This window comes from Oratosquilla oratoria, chromosome 17 (genome assembly GCF_046742065.1).
Source record: "Oratosquilla oratoria isolate Oo_2021 chromosome 17, ASM4674206v1, whole genome shotgun sequence".
Taxonomy (NCBI): Eukaryota; Metazoa; Arthropoda; class Malacostraca; order Stomatopoda; family Squillidae; genus Oratosquilla; species Oratosquilla oratoria.
This window is the reverse complement of record NC_134793.1, coordinates 44,405,050-44,422,549: the sequence shown is the minus strand read 5'-3', so window position 1 is coordinate 44,422,549 and position 17,500 is coordinate 44,405,050. Positions and strand designations below refer to the sequence as shown.

The 17,500-nt window shown below is 41.4% G+C and overlaps 1 protein-coding gene across 5 annotated transcripts in view; it reads right to left on the bottom strand.

The window, feature by feature from the left end:
• LOC143034636 (phosphatidylinositol-3,5-bisphosphate 3-phosphatase MTMR3) overlaps positions 1-17,500 on the bottom strand; it is a 105,541-nt gene that overhangs the window by 50,381 nt on the left and 37,660 nt on the right. For all 5 annotated transcript variants that reach the window (XR_012967270.1, XM_076200983.1, XM_076200981.1 and 2 more), the window contains exons 5-11: positions 17,488-17,500; positions 15,925-16,177; positions 14,896-15,086; positions 14,537-14,732; positions 11,144-11,329; positions 10,389-10,556; positions 9,784-9,906 (exon numbers count right to left, since the gene is read on the bottom strand). The exon at positions 17,488-17,500 is cut by the window's right edge and continues 166 nt beyond it. Coding sequence is in view for 4 of the 5 variants with exons in the window: in XM_076200983.1 (XP_076057098.1) it covers positions 9,784-9,906; positions 10,389-10,556; positions 11,144-11,329; positions 14,537-14,732; positions 14,896-15,086; positions 15,925-16,177; positions 17,488-17,500 (1,130 nt within the window). In the remaining variant the exon portion in view is untranslated. The remainder of the gene's footprint in view (positions 1-9,783; positions 9,907-10,388; positions 10,557-11,143; positions 11,330-14,536; positions 14,733-14,895; positions 15,087-15,924; positions 16,178-17,487) is intronic.

Genomic DNA, 17,500 nt, shown 5'->3' with positions numbered 1-17,500 from the left:
TGTAAGCCTTTTCCAGATCCATAAAAGCCCAAAAAACATCCTTCCCCTTTCCTATAGCTTTCTCACATATCTGTCTTACCACAAAGATCTGATCTACACAACCTTTACCCATCCTAAATCCACACTGTTCCTCACCAATTACTCCTTCTGTTCCTCTCCTAATCCTCTCAATAAATATCCTCCCATAAGCCTTCCCAACTACACTTAACCCCTTCCATACGGTGCCGCACACGTAGGCGTCATGAGGAGCAAGTAGATTCGCAACGCTGCCATATCGACGTCTTGATTATATTTATTGTAGTCGCCCCTGTGTTTTTACATTCTCCCTAATCTGCTCTGAATCCCATTCTCTGTGGTTTTCAAAATTCACGGGTGAAAGAGGGAACGATCGATATAAGCCGTGACTATATTTTATGATGCGAGTATTATTACGACACGTCGTACGGCTGGCATTGGCTGCTGCGCGTGAGATTCAAGTCCCGTAGTGAAGTGTTTAACAAGCTAATCCCTCTGAAACTACTACATTCACATGTCCCCTTTTCCTTTGTAAAGTGGAACTATACAGGCACTCTACCCTCTCTCCAGCAAACATTAAATAACCTCACCAGCCAGTCCACCATCACTGTACCTCCTTTTTCTAGACATTCTGCATGGCATCCATCCAGACCAGGTGCCTTACCTGCTTTCATCATCTTAACAACTGCCTTCACTTCATCCTTTCTTATTTCTCCTCCATTTTCCTCACTCATCACGGTCATTTCCTTAGCATTTCCCACTGTAACTATCTTTCCCTCCCTATCCTCCTTCACATTAGGAACTCCGTAAAATATTCTGCCCATCTTCCCCTTACTGCCTTCTCTTCCAATATCATCTCTCCATCTGCACCTTTTACCTTTTCTTCTCTACTTGATTTGCCTCCTCTTCCTCTCAATTTCTTTCCAAAACATCTTTTTATTACACATACATACATATACCAAGGCTCTTCTCCCCCTTACCAGGGGGGTAGCCAAAAAGGAAAAGGCACAAAAACACTCCCACCCATTTCATCCCCGAAAACACTCCACACCCCTCCACCCTCCCTCCCATCTTAGCACCTCCTAGATGACGGGTCATCCCTGCACCCTGTCCACTGCCCTGGGTCAGAAGCAGTGTCGCAGGACACAGCACATCCACAGCAAGGCCGCTTCATTAAATCGGCGACCCCCCCCTCTCCGTCCCCCCATATACAGGAGAGGACAGGGAGAAATCCCTTCGGGCTGCGTCAAAAATTTATGCTCACACACACTACCTCTCCCCCATTCCCCCGTCCAATCCAACTCATGCATCACAACATTTTCCATATACAACCATTCTCCATTCACCCGTCTTCTGTCCTCTCCCGTCCTTCCTGAACTAACATTCCCCTCTTCCCCAAAGCCCCCTTCACCCCATCCATCCATCTCATCCTAGGACGTCCCCTCATGTTCACTCCCTCCATATCTGCCTTCCATACCTTCTTTACTAGTCTTTCTTCACTCATTCTTTCCATGTGTCCAAACCATCCTAATACTCTTTCAACCACCCTATCTCCCAACTCCCTTTCCACCCCTGTTCTCCTCCTCACTTCCTCATTTCTCACTCTATCTAGCCTAGTAACCCCCATCATACTTCTCAGACACTTCATCTCAAACACATTCAAGTTCCTTCTCTCTTCCTCTCTCATGTTCCATGTTTTTGCTCCATACAGTGCTGTTGGCACAATCACTCCTTCATACAGTCTCCTCTTAGCATCCATTCCCAGATTCCTATTCCTTATTACACTTTTTAAACCACCAAGGCATTTACTCGCTTCTCTCAATCTACATTCTACCTCCACATTCACTCCACCCTTTCCTGCCACATTTGCACCCAAATATCTAAAACTATCCACTTCCTCCAGTTGCTCTCCCTTAATGCTCACTTCCAGATTACTGTCACTTTCACCCCTTGTACATCTCATCACCTTACTTTTACCCACATTTATCTTCAGCTTTCTTCTATCACACACTCTCCCAAACTCTGTCACCAGCTTCCTCAATCCCTCCTCCGATCCTGACACAAGCACAGTGTCGTCAGCAAACAACAGCTGGCTCACCTCCCACTTTTCTCCATTTTCCTTAACCATCTCCAATCCCTGACCCACTACCCTTGCATTCACCTCTCGTACCACCCCATCCATGTATAAGTTGAACAGCCAGGGTGACATAACGCATCCCTGACGAAGTCCCACCTTTACCTCAAACCACTCACTCTCTCCATTTCCAATCCTGACACAAGCTCTACTACTCTCATAAAAACTCTTGACAGCTCCCAGAAGCTTTCCTCCTATCCCGTATATCCGCATAACCTCCCACAGTGCCTTTCTGTCTACCCTGTCATAAGCCTTTTCCAGATCCATAAAGGCCCAGAAAACATCCTTCCCCTTTCCTATAGCTTTCTCACATATCTGTCTTACCACAAAAATCTGATCTACACAACCTCTACCTGTCCTAAACCCACACTGTTCCTCACCAATTACTCCCTCTGTTCCTCTCCTAATCCTCTCAATCAAGATCCTCCCACAAGCCTTCCCAACTACACTTAACAAGCTAATCCCTCTGAAACTACTACATTCACACTTGTCCCCCTTTCCCTTGTAAAGTGGAACTATACACGCACTCCTCCAGTCCTCTGGCACTCTACCTTCTCTCCAGCAAACATTAAATAACCTCACCAACCAGTCCACCATCACTATACCTCCTTTTTTAAGACATTCTGCATGGCATCCATCCAGACCAGGTGCCTTACCTGCTTTCATCATCATAACTGCTGCCTTCACTTCATCCTTCCTTATTTCTCCTCCATTTTCCTCACTCATCACTCATTTTCTTAGCATTTCCCACTGCAGCTATCTTTCCCTCCCTATCCTCCTTCACATTAAGCAACTCCCTAAAATATTCTGCCCATCTTCCCCTTACTGCCTTCTCCTCCATTATCATCTCTCCATCTGCACCTTTTACCTTTTCTTCTCTACTTGATTCGCCTCCTCTTCCTCTCTTAATTTCTTTCCAAAACATCTTTTTATTACTTTCAAAATTTTCAGTCATACTCTTCCCCCATTTTACATCTGCTCTCCTCTTTGCCTCCTTTACCTTATTCTTTACTTCTCTTTTCTTTTCCCTGTACGTCTCATACGACTCCCTCATCCTACTTTGCAACCAATCTGTGAAAGCTCGCTTCTTCTCTTCTACAACCTTCTTCATTTCCTCATCCCACCATTCACTACCCTTCCTTCTATTTCCTCCTGACCTTCTTGTTCCACACACCATCCTTGCACACTTTGTGACTCCCTCCTTGAACCATCCCCATTCCTCCTCCACACCTACCTCCACTCTATCATTCACTCCCTCCCACTCCTCCTTCGGCTTCCTCTCCTTCTCCTTTTCCTCTTCGTTTAGAGAGTTCACTCTAAGCACCTCCCTACCTTTTGTCCCTTTCCTCTTCCTCCATCTGTCCTCCACTCTCAACTTACCTTCCACCAGAAAATGATCTGATATTCCCCCACCCTCTCCCCTTAGCACATGTACAGTGGCCGCGAAAAGTTTGGGCGCAAAATTATAGGCGCCCCAACTTTCCCCTAAACTCAAAACATGCGAAAAATACAACTTTCCACCCAAACTTTTTGCTATTTTTCAATGCTAGCGTTTGTACCCGTATTTAGCCGAGACAATACACACTATTTGGCAACTCTGTTTAGGCGCACTCCATGTCACATGGAGTCACTTTCTAAACATCTCTCACGGAGAGTAGTCTTTTTTTTGCGGTGGTCTCTGTTTTTGTGCCTTGATATCTCCGTAATGGGAAGTGGTAAAGAGCTGGAAAGAGACACAGTTGTTATAATCATAACCCTCTATAAGGATGGTTATAAGTGTAAAGATATTGCTACTCGTGTGGGAATTGGAGTGCATCAAGTGCAAAAGTGGACCAAGAAATTTCGAGACGAAGGAAGTGACATCATTCCTACTCAAAAGCATCGCTCTGGTCGGGCAAGGAAGATATCAAATCGTACTTCTACAGTTCTAACTGCCTCCTACGGTTATTAGGAGGCAGTTAGAACTGTAGAAGTACGATTTGATATCTTCCTTGGCCGACCGGAGCGATACTTTTGAGTAGAAATGATGTCACTTCCTTCGTCTCGAAATTTCTTGGTCCACTTTTGCACTTGACGCACTCCAATTCCCACACGAGTAGCAATATCTTTACACTTATAACCATCCTTATAGAGGGTTATGATTGTAACAACTGTGTCTCTTTCCAGCTCTTTACCACTTCCCATTACGGAGATATCAAGGCACAAAAACAGAGACCACCGCAAAAAAAAGACTACTCTCCGTGAGAGATGTTTAGAAAGTGACTCCATGTGACATGGAGTGCGCCTAAACAGAGTTGCCAAATAGTGTGTATTGTCTCGGCTAAATACGGGTACAAACGCTAGCATTGAAAAATAGCGAAAAGTTTGGGTGGAAAGTTGTATTTTTCGCATGTTTTGAGTTTAGGGGAAAGTTGGGGCGCCTATAATTTTGCGCCCAAACTTTTCATGGCCACTGTACATCCCTAACTCTTCCTATCATAATCCTATTTACCACTACATAGCATTAAGGTCTCCCAGTACTATTACATTTACACTTCTCCCTAAACCCTCTATGCACTCATTTAAATCTATCCAAAAGGCCTCCCTTTCTTCTTCATTCTTCTCACTGCCAGGCCCATATGCACTTACAAAAACCCACATCTCCTTTCCCAGTTTCACCTTCATCCACATTATCCTTGAGGAAACCTCCTTCCACTCCACTACATGTTTACCTATCTCTTCACTTACTAGTATAGCCACTCCTTCCCTCCCTCGCCCTCTCTTCACTCCTGATAACCTCCCACTTACACTCCCAAACTTACAATCGCCCTTCCCTTTCAGCTTAGTTTCACTCAAAGCCAACACATCCATCTTTCTTCTCACAAACATACTACCTATCTCTTCCCTTTTACTCTCATCTGTACCACATCCACGCACATTAAAAGACCCAAACCTTAGGGTGCTGGACCGAGGCCCTCCAGCCCCTCTTATGCCTCTGCCTTTTTTTCTAGGAATGTGCCCTGTAGGGCTACAAGGAGAGGGATGCCTAGTTCCAATCCCTTTTTTTCTCGCCTCTTACGATCCAAGTGGGAATACTTGGTGGCAGTATTCTTTTCCCCCACCACAGGGAATTCCCCCACCATAGAAAAAGAAAATACTCAGAAATGGTACAGTATAGCAACAAGGGTTGGGGGACAGCATAACGGAGGGACAGTCTAAGTATAAAAGTGTCATAATTTATCTATGAACAGAGTTTTCCTCTATCATAGACAAAATGATGTGTGGCTCTGGTCCATAGGGGCGCCCCATATAGACCCTAAAGTATCGACTGCATGCTACTTTGCCACAGTAACAAGCAGCCATACCCCATTTCACATCTGCTCTCCTTTTTGCTTTACATCTCTTTTCTTTTCTTTGTACCTTTCATATGACTCCCTCATCCTATTTTGTAATCAATCTGTGAAAGCTCGCTTCTTCTCTTCTACAACCTTCTTTGTTTCCTCATCCCACCATTCACTACCCTTCCTTCTATTTCCTCCTGTCCTTGTTCCACACACCATCCTTCCACATTTTGAGACTCCCTCCTTGAACCATCCCCATTCCTCCTCCACACCTAGCTCTACTCTATCCTTCACTCCCTCCCACTCCTCCTTCAGCTTCTTCTTGTACTCCTCCTTTTCCTTTTCATTTAAAGAGTTCACTCTAAGCACCTCCCTACCTTTTGCTCCTTTCCTCTTTCTCCATCTATCCTCCACTCTCAACTTACCTTCCACCAAAAAATTATATGATATTCCCCCACCCTCTCCCCTTAGCACAAGTACATCCGTAACTTTTCCTATCATAATCCTATTTACCACCACATAATCCATTAACCACTTCACTACGGGACTTAAATCTCGCGGGCAGCAGCCAATGCCAGCCGTACGAAGTGTCGTAATAATACTCGCATCATAAAATATAGTCACGGCTTATATCAATCGTTCTCTCTTTCACCCATGAATTTTGAAAACCACAGAGAATGGGATTTAGAGCAGATTAGGGAGAATGTAAAAACACAGGGGCGACTACAATAAATATAATCAAAACGCCGATATGGCAGCATCGCGAATCCACTTGCTCCTCATGACGCCTACGTGTGCGGCACCGTATGGAAGGGGTTAATGCTCTATCTACCACCTTTCCCTCCACCACCCTCTCCCATGTGTACTTATGCTTGACTTTGTTCCGAAACACTGTATTTGCTATCATCAACTCTCTTTCTAGACACATTTCCACCATCAACTCTCCACTACGATTCTTTCCTGGAACTCCACATTTCCCAACCACTCCATCAATTGGCTCCTTTCCTACCCTAGCATTAAGGTCTCCCAGTACTATTACATTTACACTTCTCCCTAAACCCTCTATGCACTCATTTAAATCTATCCAAAAGGCCTCCCTTTCTTCTACATTCTTCTCACTGCCAGGCCCATATGCACTTACAAAACCCACATCTCCTTTCCCAGTTTCACCTTCATCCACATTATCCTTGAGGAAACCTCCTTCCACTCCACTACACTTTTACCTATCTCTTCACTTACTAGTATAGCCACCCCTTCCCTCCCTCGCCCTCTCCTCACTCCTGCTAACATCCCAAACTTACACTCACCCTTCCCTTTCAACTTAGTTTCACTCAAAGCCAACACATCCATCTTTCTTCTCACAAACATACTACCTATCTCTTCCCTTTTACTCTCATCTGTACCACATCCACGCGCATTAAAAGACCCAAACCTTAGGGTGCTGGTCGGAAAAATCCCAGACCCTTTTTCTTTTAGGAATGTCCCCTGTGGGGCTACAAGGAGAAGGATGCCTGGTCCCAATCCCCGTCCCTTCTTCTTGCCTCTTACGTTCCAAGTGGAAATACTTGGTGGCAGTATTCTTTTCCCCCACCACCCTTGCAAGGGGGAAAAAGCCTTTGGAATATGTATGTAGATCAGCTGTGAAGAGGTTGAACTTGCATCAGTGAAAATCTTGCACCTTTAGGGATTCCATTGTACAGTTTCTAGTACCTCTGATTTTGTTGTTTCGTGTTGTTCCTGCTACAAAGTTGGTTATTCACTACGTCATTGTTATAGACATCTGTCAAAGATATTTTTGAATAGTACGTTCAGATTAATGGGAAAACTAATGATGTTGGATAAGTGTGGGATTGGTGAAAAGTAGGTGCAATGCCAGACTACCTTCCTTAGAGGTGAAAGCGTCTTTTGGTATATTATACCTGTATGCACATTTTTAATTTCATATCCTATTATTTTTACAACCACAATTTGGTTAATCACAAACTCAATTTCCAAGCAAGCTAAAACAATGCCTCCTTACGGAGGACTTTTTGAAGCAGGGATTAATGTAGTTTGCCCTTACTACAAACTCATCTCCTTCTAGCCGGGACTTAACTGCCTCTACTCCTGACCTTTGCCACAAAAAGTGACGCTCTAATCCACTTGGCCAGTACACATCCCAGTATGTATTTATGTTCATACAATGACAAAGACTAAAGGTCTTGAATCTTTCACACTTTATTTTTTTCCCACAAGTATCCCAATCCTTCACATACTCATGCCCTAGTTAAGGGTGTATATGTGTCAAGAGATACTGATGTGTGAGGTGAAGCAAACCCAAAAGATAATTATGAACTTTCTTACTTCAAGGCCAAAACAATCAGTTATTAAAATTTTTAGTTTTGTTGCCTACTTTATACAAGACCCTGTTTGGGGTATTACATCCTGGATTGTGTAGTATTTTTAATCATCCTGAGTAGAAAATACAATGAACACCATAAGGCAGTGTTTCTCAACCAGGGGTCTATAAATCCTTGAAGGGGCAGAAACCTATCAAGGGTTCTGCAGGATGGGAAATTCAACATTTAACAATCCCTAGTAAGGAAGAAAAAGATGTTGGTATATGTATTTATGCATGCGCATGCACACGTGCACACACACACACACACACCAATGGCTTTTCCACCTTATATGGGAGGTAGCCCCCCCCCCTCATAAAAAGGCCTAACTCCACTCCCACCCATTCCATCCCAACATACTCCACTCCCATTCATCCCCTTCTTTCCCTCTAATCTTGGTTCCTCCTGGATGATAGGTCATCCCTGTATCTCACCCACTGCCCTAGGTCAGAAGCAATGTAGCAAGACACAGCACATCCACAGCAAGGTTAGTTCATTGAATCAGTGACCCCCCCCATCTGTCCCCTCATGCAGAAAAAAAGACGGAGAAATCTCTTCGTGCTGCATCAAAATATCATTCACGTATACTTCCTCACCCCCCCCCGTCCCCTTCCCACTCCCTCCCATGCATCACAGCATCATCCATACACAACCATTTTCCACTCACCCTTATCTTTTGTCTTTTCCCTTTCCTCCTCAACAGACATTCCCCTCTTTCCTAATGCCCCTTTTACCTCATCCATATCCTTGGTCATCCCATCATGTTCACTCCTTCCACACCTCTTATACTCATCTTTCTTCATTCATTCTTTCCATGTGTCCAAACCATCCCAATACACTTTCATCAACCATATCTCTCAACTACCTTTCCACCTCCACTCTCCTCCTCACTCTATCCAGCTTAGTAACCCCTACCATACTTCAAGCATTTCATCTCACACATTTAAACTCTTCTTCTCTTATGGTCCATGTTTCTGCCCCATACAGTGCTGTCTGTATGACTATACAATGTTTTAATTCCGATGTCCATTACTTTCTACTTTTTCCCCTTGCTAGTTGCACACACAATGTGGCTATGAATTGTATGTCATAAAGCTCCTATAAATGAACGTTTAGAAAAAGTTACTATATTCGATCTCATCCCGTATCAAGGGGTCCCCTGAATATACAACTCAATGGAAGGGGTCCACAAAGCTTGAAAGGTTGAGAAACACTGCCCTAAGGAATACTTTCCTGATAAGAGATGGAGAATATAAACTTTATGATCAATACTTCTTAGATTAAGAAAGCAACTATCTATACCAACCCAAACCTTGTGTTAAATACTTATCACAGATTATCTCATTTACCCTCAAAGGAAGTTACAAATATCAAATTGTTTTATAATTTACTTTTGTAAACATACAAATTATGTTTTATTGTATATACATGATAATATATAGAAATAAATAATGTGTGGTGTGTGTGTATATATGTATGTATATATATATATATATATATATATATATATATATATATATATATATATATATATATATATATATATATATATATATATATATATATATATGAATGAATGGAAAGAATGGAAAGACATGATTGAGAACAAGAGACTTTATTCCTGACCAGTTTCGCCTTTGAGGCTTCTTCAGAGGTAATAAGCCTCAAAGGCGAAACCGGTCAGGAATAAAGTCTCGTTCTCAATCGTGTCTTTCCATTCTTACCATTCATAAATCTGTCATGATGTCACAAAATATATATATATATATATACACACACACACACACACATATATACATATATACATACATATACACACACACACACACACATATATATATACACATATATACATATACACAACATTAAATAATAAAAACAAAATTAAGATAATCTAACATCTTAAATCATTAAAATAAGAGAACAAAGATGTCACCTCCTCTTCTGGAACTGGGATATGGTTACTCGAGTACATCTCTTCTGAAGATTCCATCATCTCTGGGACATACATGTTGGTCCAAAGTAGAAGATCCTTCGTGTGATAAGAGGGTTTTAGGACCTGCAATAATAGATAAAAATATTAACCTGAGAACTGTGGGTAACTGCAAGAGTGACTGATTAACCACTTCAGTATGACGACATGCAAGTGTCATGAGGAGCGAGTATATACGAGGATGCCAGCACTGATGTCTTGATTATATTTTTTTGTAGTTGTACACGATTTACCCTTGGATTCTGTGAACTGGTTTGATCAAGTTTCCCGTGTTTATTATTACTCAGAGTAAAAGAGAATGAGTAATACAGCAGTGACTTCATATTCTATAATGTGCATAGTGTGATGAATCGTACCTGACAATTTGACTTGTACTGAAGTGGTTAACAATACAAAAACAATACACATCAAGCAAGAAACAGAAGAACTTGCAAACACACATCAACATAATACATATATACATATACAAAAGGCTTTCCCCTTTATAAGGAAGGTAGCCAAAAAATAAAGGCATAAAAAACACAAGATAAAGCTAAATTTAATCATACCTGATAAGAGTGACTGTAGAGATAATTGATGTAGCGATACCTATTGATCCTTAAGAAGGCCCATACCGAGTATGTTCTCTCCCCCGTCTCTGCTTGAACCCTTTCTTGTGAGGAATTGCAGATGAAGGTTCCAAACATATTACTGTACACATGCTGTCCAAGTTTGACCTGATAAAGGACAGTGAATGCATATATGTCACTAAATATCTACATCATTGAATATATCTATACAATGGAATCTATATTCAAACTCAAAATGTTCCATCAAGTTGTTCAAATATGGAATTGTCTGAATATTGTATAATTTTTTCCTGAAAGAATTAATGGATATTGTACTAATCTATTCTGAAACCCCAAGAATCAATCCATTAAAATACTGAATTGGGGAGGAAATCACTGAATGAGGTGGAATATTTTGTATTCCCCACATTCTCAAATACCTTCCCAAACTCTGCTACTAGCTACCTTAAACACTCCTCTGATCCAGCCATAACCATAGTGTCATCCACAACAGCAAATGTCTTTACTCCCATTTCACTATCCCCTATCCCCAAAGTCCCCCCCTGCCTCCGTCACTTTTGCATTTACCTCATGTACCACCCCATTCATAAACCTGGTGAACAACCATGGTGATATTACATAACCCTAATGCAGCCCTGCCTTCACCTAAAACCACTCTTCTTTAACCCAACACATACTCCATTACTCACTAACACAAATTCCCTCAACAAGGTATACATTAACTAGAAACTCACCAGATATGCCTCGTTATACTGAAATGCTGTAGGAAACTGGCGAAGAAGCTGGTGTAGACAATCAAGCCACTGCAGAAAGACTGGACATCGTTCATTAATGTCTTCACAGCTCTTACCAACCCCACACCGATCACTAAATTTGTGGCCAAATTCAATCCACTCTCTTTCCACTAACACCTGAAAACCCTGAAATACACAAAATAAATATAGATGACAAAATCTAATGCAAAAATTTATCTGTAAATAGAATATCCAAGTCTCTTACATAAAAAATATCAAAAGATGTTGGAATCACAATATACTTTACCAATCTTTTGTATCCTATTCATATATACACCAAATGGCCGTTTCCCCATCACAAGGAGGCTAGCTTGTTCAAATCATGTGCACATGCACACAAATACATGCACTCTCAAATTTGACATACGAACAAAGATTGGATAAATTACATCTATCAACACTGGAACAGAGAAGAGAAAGAAGTGATTTGTTGACCATTTACAGAATTATGAAAGGGATGGAAAATCTTGATAGAGACAACTTATTAAAATGGGACTGAAGAGAAACAAGACTACACAAGAAGAAACTAAAGGAAGACAGTTACAGAAGAGATTTGAAAAAGATTAGCTTCCCATATAGAGTGATTGATGCCTGGAACAAACTAAATGGGGAAACTAAGCACCAAAACTATACAAGATTTTAAGGATAAACTGGATGTGGAGAGATACGAAAACAGGTCACTACAAGCATAGCTCATCCCGTAAAATACAACTAGGTAAATACATAAAATAAATAAATAAAATAATTTTAATAATCCATTCAACCACTATTCCATCTCAGCATCCAGTTCCTTGCCACACTACTTGGGTCAAAAGTACTGTAGCTCTGCATTTATATAATTCTCTCCATTCCCAACCATCACACTTCCCCTACTAACATACATAGAAACTTCTGAAAGCTTTCAATATACTTCCATCATTCTGTATATGTTACACATGCCTTCTCCAAGTTTATCAAGGCCCAAAAAATGTCATTACCTTAAGCTACTTCTTTCATAAGAGGGAGGGTGGAGGGGTGTGGAGTGTATTCAGGGATGGAATGGGTGGGAATGATTTTATACCTTTTCCTTTTTGGCTACCTCCCTTGTAAGGGGGAAAAAGCCTTGGTATATGTATATACTTCTTTCATACCTGTTATTATAGCAAAAACTTAATTCACACACCCTCCTCCTCCTCTCCTAACTCCTGCTCCTCTTTCCCAACCACTCCCTCTGTTCTGTTAATATCCTCAATTAACAGCACACCACTTCTCAATTTTCACACATTCACATATCTTTTAGGTTACTACCTTGTATTCCGCCATCATCTCAAACTAATTTCACATTCAACCCTTGTCAAATAATACCTACAGACATACCAAAAACCTTTTTTACAAGTGAGGTAGTCAATTCAAAATGCACACCCACTTCATACACATTAACCATTAGCATATAATGCCACTGATGTTGGCATCATGAGGATTCTGGTGTCAGCATTCTAATTATGTTAATTTTGTAGTTGTAACCAAGTGACCCCCATATTCTGTGAACAATCTTGATCGAGTTTTCTGTGGTTATCAGCATTCAGGGTGAAAGAGAACAAGTATTACAGCTGTAACTTTATATTTCATTATGCATGTAGAGTGATTGATGCCTGGAACAAACTATGCAGATGTATGGGATGGGAGGAAAGCTTCTAGGAGCTGTCGAGAGTTTTTATGAGAGTAGTAGAGCTTGTGTCAGGATTAGAAATGGAGAGAGTGAGTGGTTCAAGGTAAAGGTGGGACTTCGTCAAGGATGCGTTATGTTGCCCTGGCTGTTCAACTTATACATGGATGGGGTAATGCGAGAGGTAAATGCAAGGGTAGTGGGTCAGGGATTGGAGATCGTTAAAGAAAATGGAGAAAAGTGGGAGGTGAGCCAGCTGTTGTTTGCTGACGACACTGCGCTTGTGGCAGGATCGGAGGAGGGATTGAGGAAGTTGGTGACAGAGTTTGGGAGAGTATGTGATAGAAGAAAGCTAAAGATAAATGTGGGTAAAAGTAAGGTAATGAGATGTACAAGGGGTGAAAGTGGCAGTAGATTGGAAGTGAGCATTAAGGGAGAGCGACTGGAGGAAGTGGATAGTTTTAGATACTTGGGTGCAAATGTGGCAGGAAAAGGTGGAGTGAAGGTGGAGGTAGAATGTAGATTGAGAGAAGCGAGTAAATGCCTTGGTGGATTAAAAAGTGTAATGAGGAATAGACATTTGGGAATGGATGCTAAGAGGAGACTGTATGAAGGAGTGATTGTGCCAATAGCACTGTATGGAGAAGAAATATGGAACATAAGAGAGGAAGAGAGAAGGAGTTTGAATGTGTTTGAGATGAGGTGTCTGAGAAGTATGATGGGGGTTACTAGGCTAGATAGAGTGAGAAATGAGGAAGTGAGGAGGAGAACAGGGGTGGAAAGGGAGTTGGGAGATAGGGTTGATGAAAGAGTATTAGGATGATTTTGGACACATGGAAAGAATGAGTGAAGAAAGACTAGTAAAAGAGGTATGGAAGGCAGATGTAGAGGAAGTGAACATGAGGGGACATCCTAGGATGAGGTGGATGGATGGGGTGAAGGGGGCTTTGGGGAAGAGGGGAATGTCTGTTGAGGAAGGATGGGAGAGGACAGAAGACAGGGGTGAATGGAGAATGGTTGTATATGGATGATGTTGTGATGCATGAGGTGGAATGGGGGTGAGGTAGTATGTGTGAACAAAATTTGACGCAGCCCGAAGGGATTTCTCCCCGTCTTCTCCTTGTATGCATGGGGGGACAGAGAGGGGGGGTCGCCGATTTAATGAAGCGGCCTTGCTGTGGATGTGCTGTCTTGCGACACTGCTTCTGATCCAGGGCAGTGGACAAGGTGCAGGGATGACCCGTCATCCAAGAGGTGCTAAGATAAGAGGGAGGGTGGAGGGGTGTGGAGTGTATTCATGGATGGAATAGGTGGGAATGATTTTATGCCTTTTCCTTTTTGGCAACCTCCCTTGTAAGGGGGAGAAAGCCTTGGTATATGTATGTATGTATTATGATGTATTGTTAAATCACTGTACATCAGGCAGCCTAGTGTGCATGACAGTATTCAACTTTTATTGAAGAGGTTAAACTACTTTTTCCACCCCTCCTGTTTCAACACCTTGTGGATGATCCTCCTACTCTATCACATTGCTAGCATTGAAGAAAATGCAGCTATCTATAATGCTTCCAAAGCATGGCCTTAAAATCATAGTTTGTTTAACCCCCCACCCTAATTTCATTATGTGGTGGTCCCCTCTTTATCCATTCAAAATAATTAATACAAGAATTACAATATGAGACAATTACCTGCATTGTTCGATAGTAGGGATCCATGAGGATCTGAGCCAGGGCAGTGATCTGTGGTGTACGATCCCAGCCATCAGAACAATGTACTAACACTGGCCTGGCCTCATCAACAATTGCATGCGTTACAGTCACAGCTGCTTTAATTAACCCAGAGATGTGAGCCAACCATCTTGTGCTTTCAAGGACTGACAACCAACTGCAAAAATGTATAGTGATTATTCTAACGTATCAAAGTAACAATGTATGACAAGATTCACTCAACCTCATTACCTTCAAAAGCTGTATACTAACATTAAACAAAGATTACATTATTCTTTTCATCATTCAAGTCAAACCATACCTACAAGACCAAAACTTACTTTGGAGTATCAGCTGGTGATCCAACAAGTTGTCTGAGTGCATGATGTGACTTGCGTATAGTGTGAATGTTGGCAAGATTCATGAACTGAATCTCACATGCTGGGTAGTACTCGGGGCATTCACATCCGCCACCACGAGCCCGGTTTGCTACAGCAGTCGCATAGGAACGAGCATCAACTATCAATACTTTCTGTCAAGATGGAGAAGATCTTTTAAATTTGTGGTACAAGCTGCATTGTAATTTGTATTTCCCCATTCCCTTATTTCCTCTAGTGATGAAGAGTCGTGAATCTAAGTCTCATTCTTGGTCCACTGCTGAACAAAAACCTCTTCAGAGTGACATGACAGTATAATCTTCAGAAAAGTCACTCCTACAAACTATCTCATTTCTCCACCTTCATTAATATTCATCTAGTTAGCAGTGTCAAAATATAGAAAGTTCTTAGGTTATTAATATTCCTCTTCAGATGACTTTCACTGCACATTTGGGCAATTTTTTAATTTCCCAATGTGCAGCACAAAATCTCATTCTATCTACAGTCAGCAATAAAGAGCATATCTTTCATACCACATAATACTGGTTTAATTTTTGCTAACACTAATTTTATCAAGTTATGTGGTCATCAAATCCACAGCCCCAAACTTCTCTTGTGAAGAACCCACAGCCATCAGGTTGGCCCATACGTCACTCAGAGGAAATGTTGTGTTCTCCAAGTATGGCTAGGGTATGGCAATGTAAGATGTAGTGTTCTGTGATTTCTGTATCATTACTGCATCTGGGGTAGTTTGTTTCTATAGTAAAGATTACTAGTTTGGTTTTTGCTTCTCTTGAGAGGGATTTTTTTTGTGGGGGTTCATGTCTGATTGCCATGTAATGAAGTGGTGGTGGTAAAATGGTAATATCTGTGGAGCTTTGCTGTGGCAATGCTGTGTCTTGCAGCACTGCTTTTGACTTGGGCTGAGGCAGGGGATCCATCATCCACAAGGAGAGAAGATGAAAAGGAAAACAAAGAAACTTAAGTACTAACCTTAATATCTGTTTGAGCCTTAGCTTCAGGAAGATCACAGAGGGAAGGGATATCCGAAGTGGGAGTGGTAGCATCTTTTTCGTTTGAACGGACTGATACTAGGCTGGCCCCGTTGTTGATACCACCACTCGGACTGTCAAAGGCACATGCCTCTGCAATGGCTTTGACTAGATCTTCATCCTCACTTGATCGCCAACCCAGCCACCCCACTTCTGGCTGACTACATCTTGCAACCACTGCACCATTGGGATGCCTTAGGAGGAAGGTATAGATCAAATAGTGACAAACCCCACATAGTCATTTTGTTAACAATAATTATGTAACAAGTGTAATGTCATTATTATACAAATCCTTATACAAGGTAACAATTTCACAAGTTTTATGAAATCAATTTGGATCGTTAGTGACACTTCTACACAGAAGCCCCATAGCATTTTTACACGACAAGAGAATCTCTACTCAAAACAGGTATACTAAGACACCTTTAATCACTTTTCACATTCCTTAAACCTCTTCATTACCACTATGATTAACAACTTTCTATTCCCTTGGTGCCCTGTGGTAAGAAAAGAACACTACCACCATGTTCTGCAGGTCTTAAAAAGTTGTCAAATGGGGTGGAGAGGGATTTACAGACCCTTTATTTTCATATTCTTCTCACAAGAAAAGTTGAGAAAAAAGTATGCTTTGACTCGGCCAACCCCTTCATAAAGGGGTTAGAGGCCTTTGTATATACATTTGTAATCATGACACACAAGTAGTACATTAGAACTTCGGTAACAAGTGAGAATATACAGCTTCAACAACTTCATATTACCTCAAGTTTCTTTTACCAGAAATCTAGCCTACAGATTCCTGGCAATGATGTTGAAATCATCCCACTGTGACAACTCGTGTTTAGTTTCCATCATGCCACCAATAATCACTTATAAATTATGTCTTTGTCAGCAACCATTTCAATGCAAGTGACCATGGACATACTTACCAAGCTCTACATAATCACTTTAATTTGGCCCAGGTGAGCACTGTCCAAACAGCTTATGGACAACTAGCACCAGACATAGATAGGTATGGAGATTGCAAAGTTCAGTAAAATATAGAGTTTTGACAGTTTTCATTTTGGCATTCCAAATTTCAATCGCAAATTTACTGCAAACCAACTGCCAATTTGGACACAAAAAATGGCCAATTATAACTGTGCGGGTTGGCAAAATTAATTTTAACAGGGATGATAAGAAGGCATTGTGAGAGGAGTTATAGAAGTCTGGGATGGGGGGAAAGTTGTATACACAAAGCCCAAGCCTTTGAATTAGAAATTCGATTTTTGTGCCAAGTAATATGGAATAAATGACACAAAGGGGAAATAAGAAGTCATAGGGGCAATATGGGTGAGGGTGTAGGAAGATGACAAATGAGGAACAGCATAAAGTAATGGTGGATCAGCATTCCTTAATGAGTGGATAAACTACCAACTTAAAAATAGGGCTCTGGGCTATAGGAATGTCACTAAAGTCACTGTAGAACTTAAACAATTAATTAAAATACATGAAAAAGAAATCCTACCTCCACACAACAG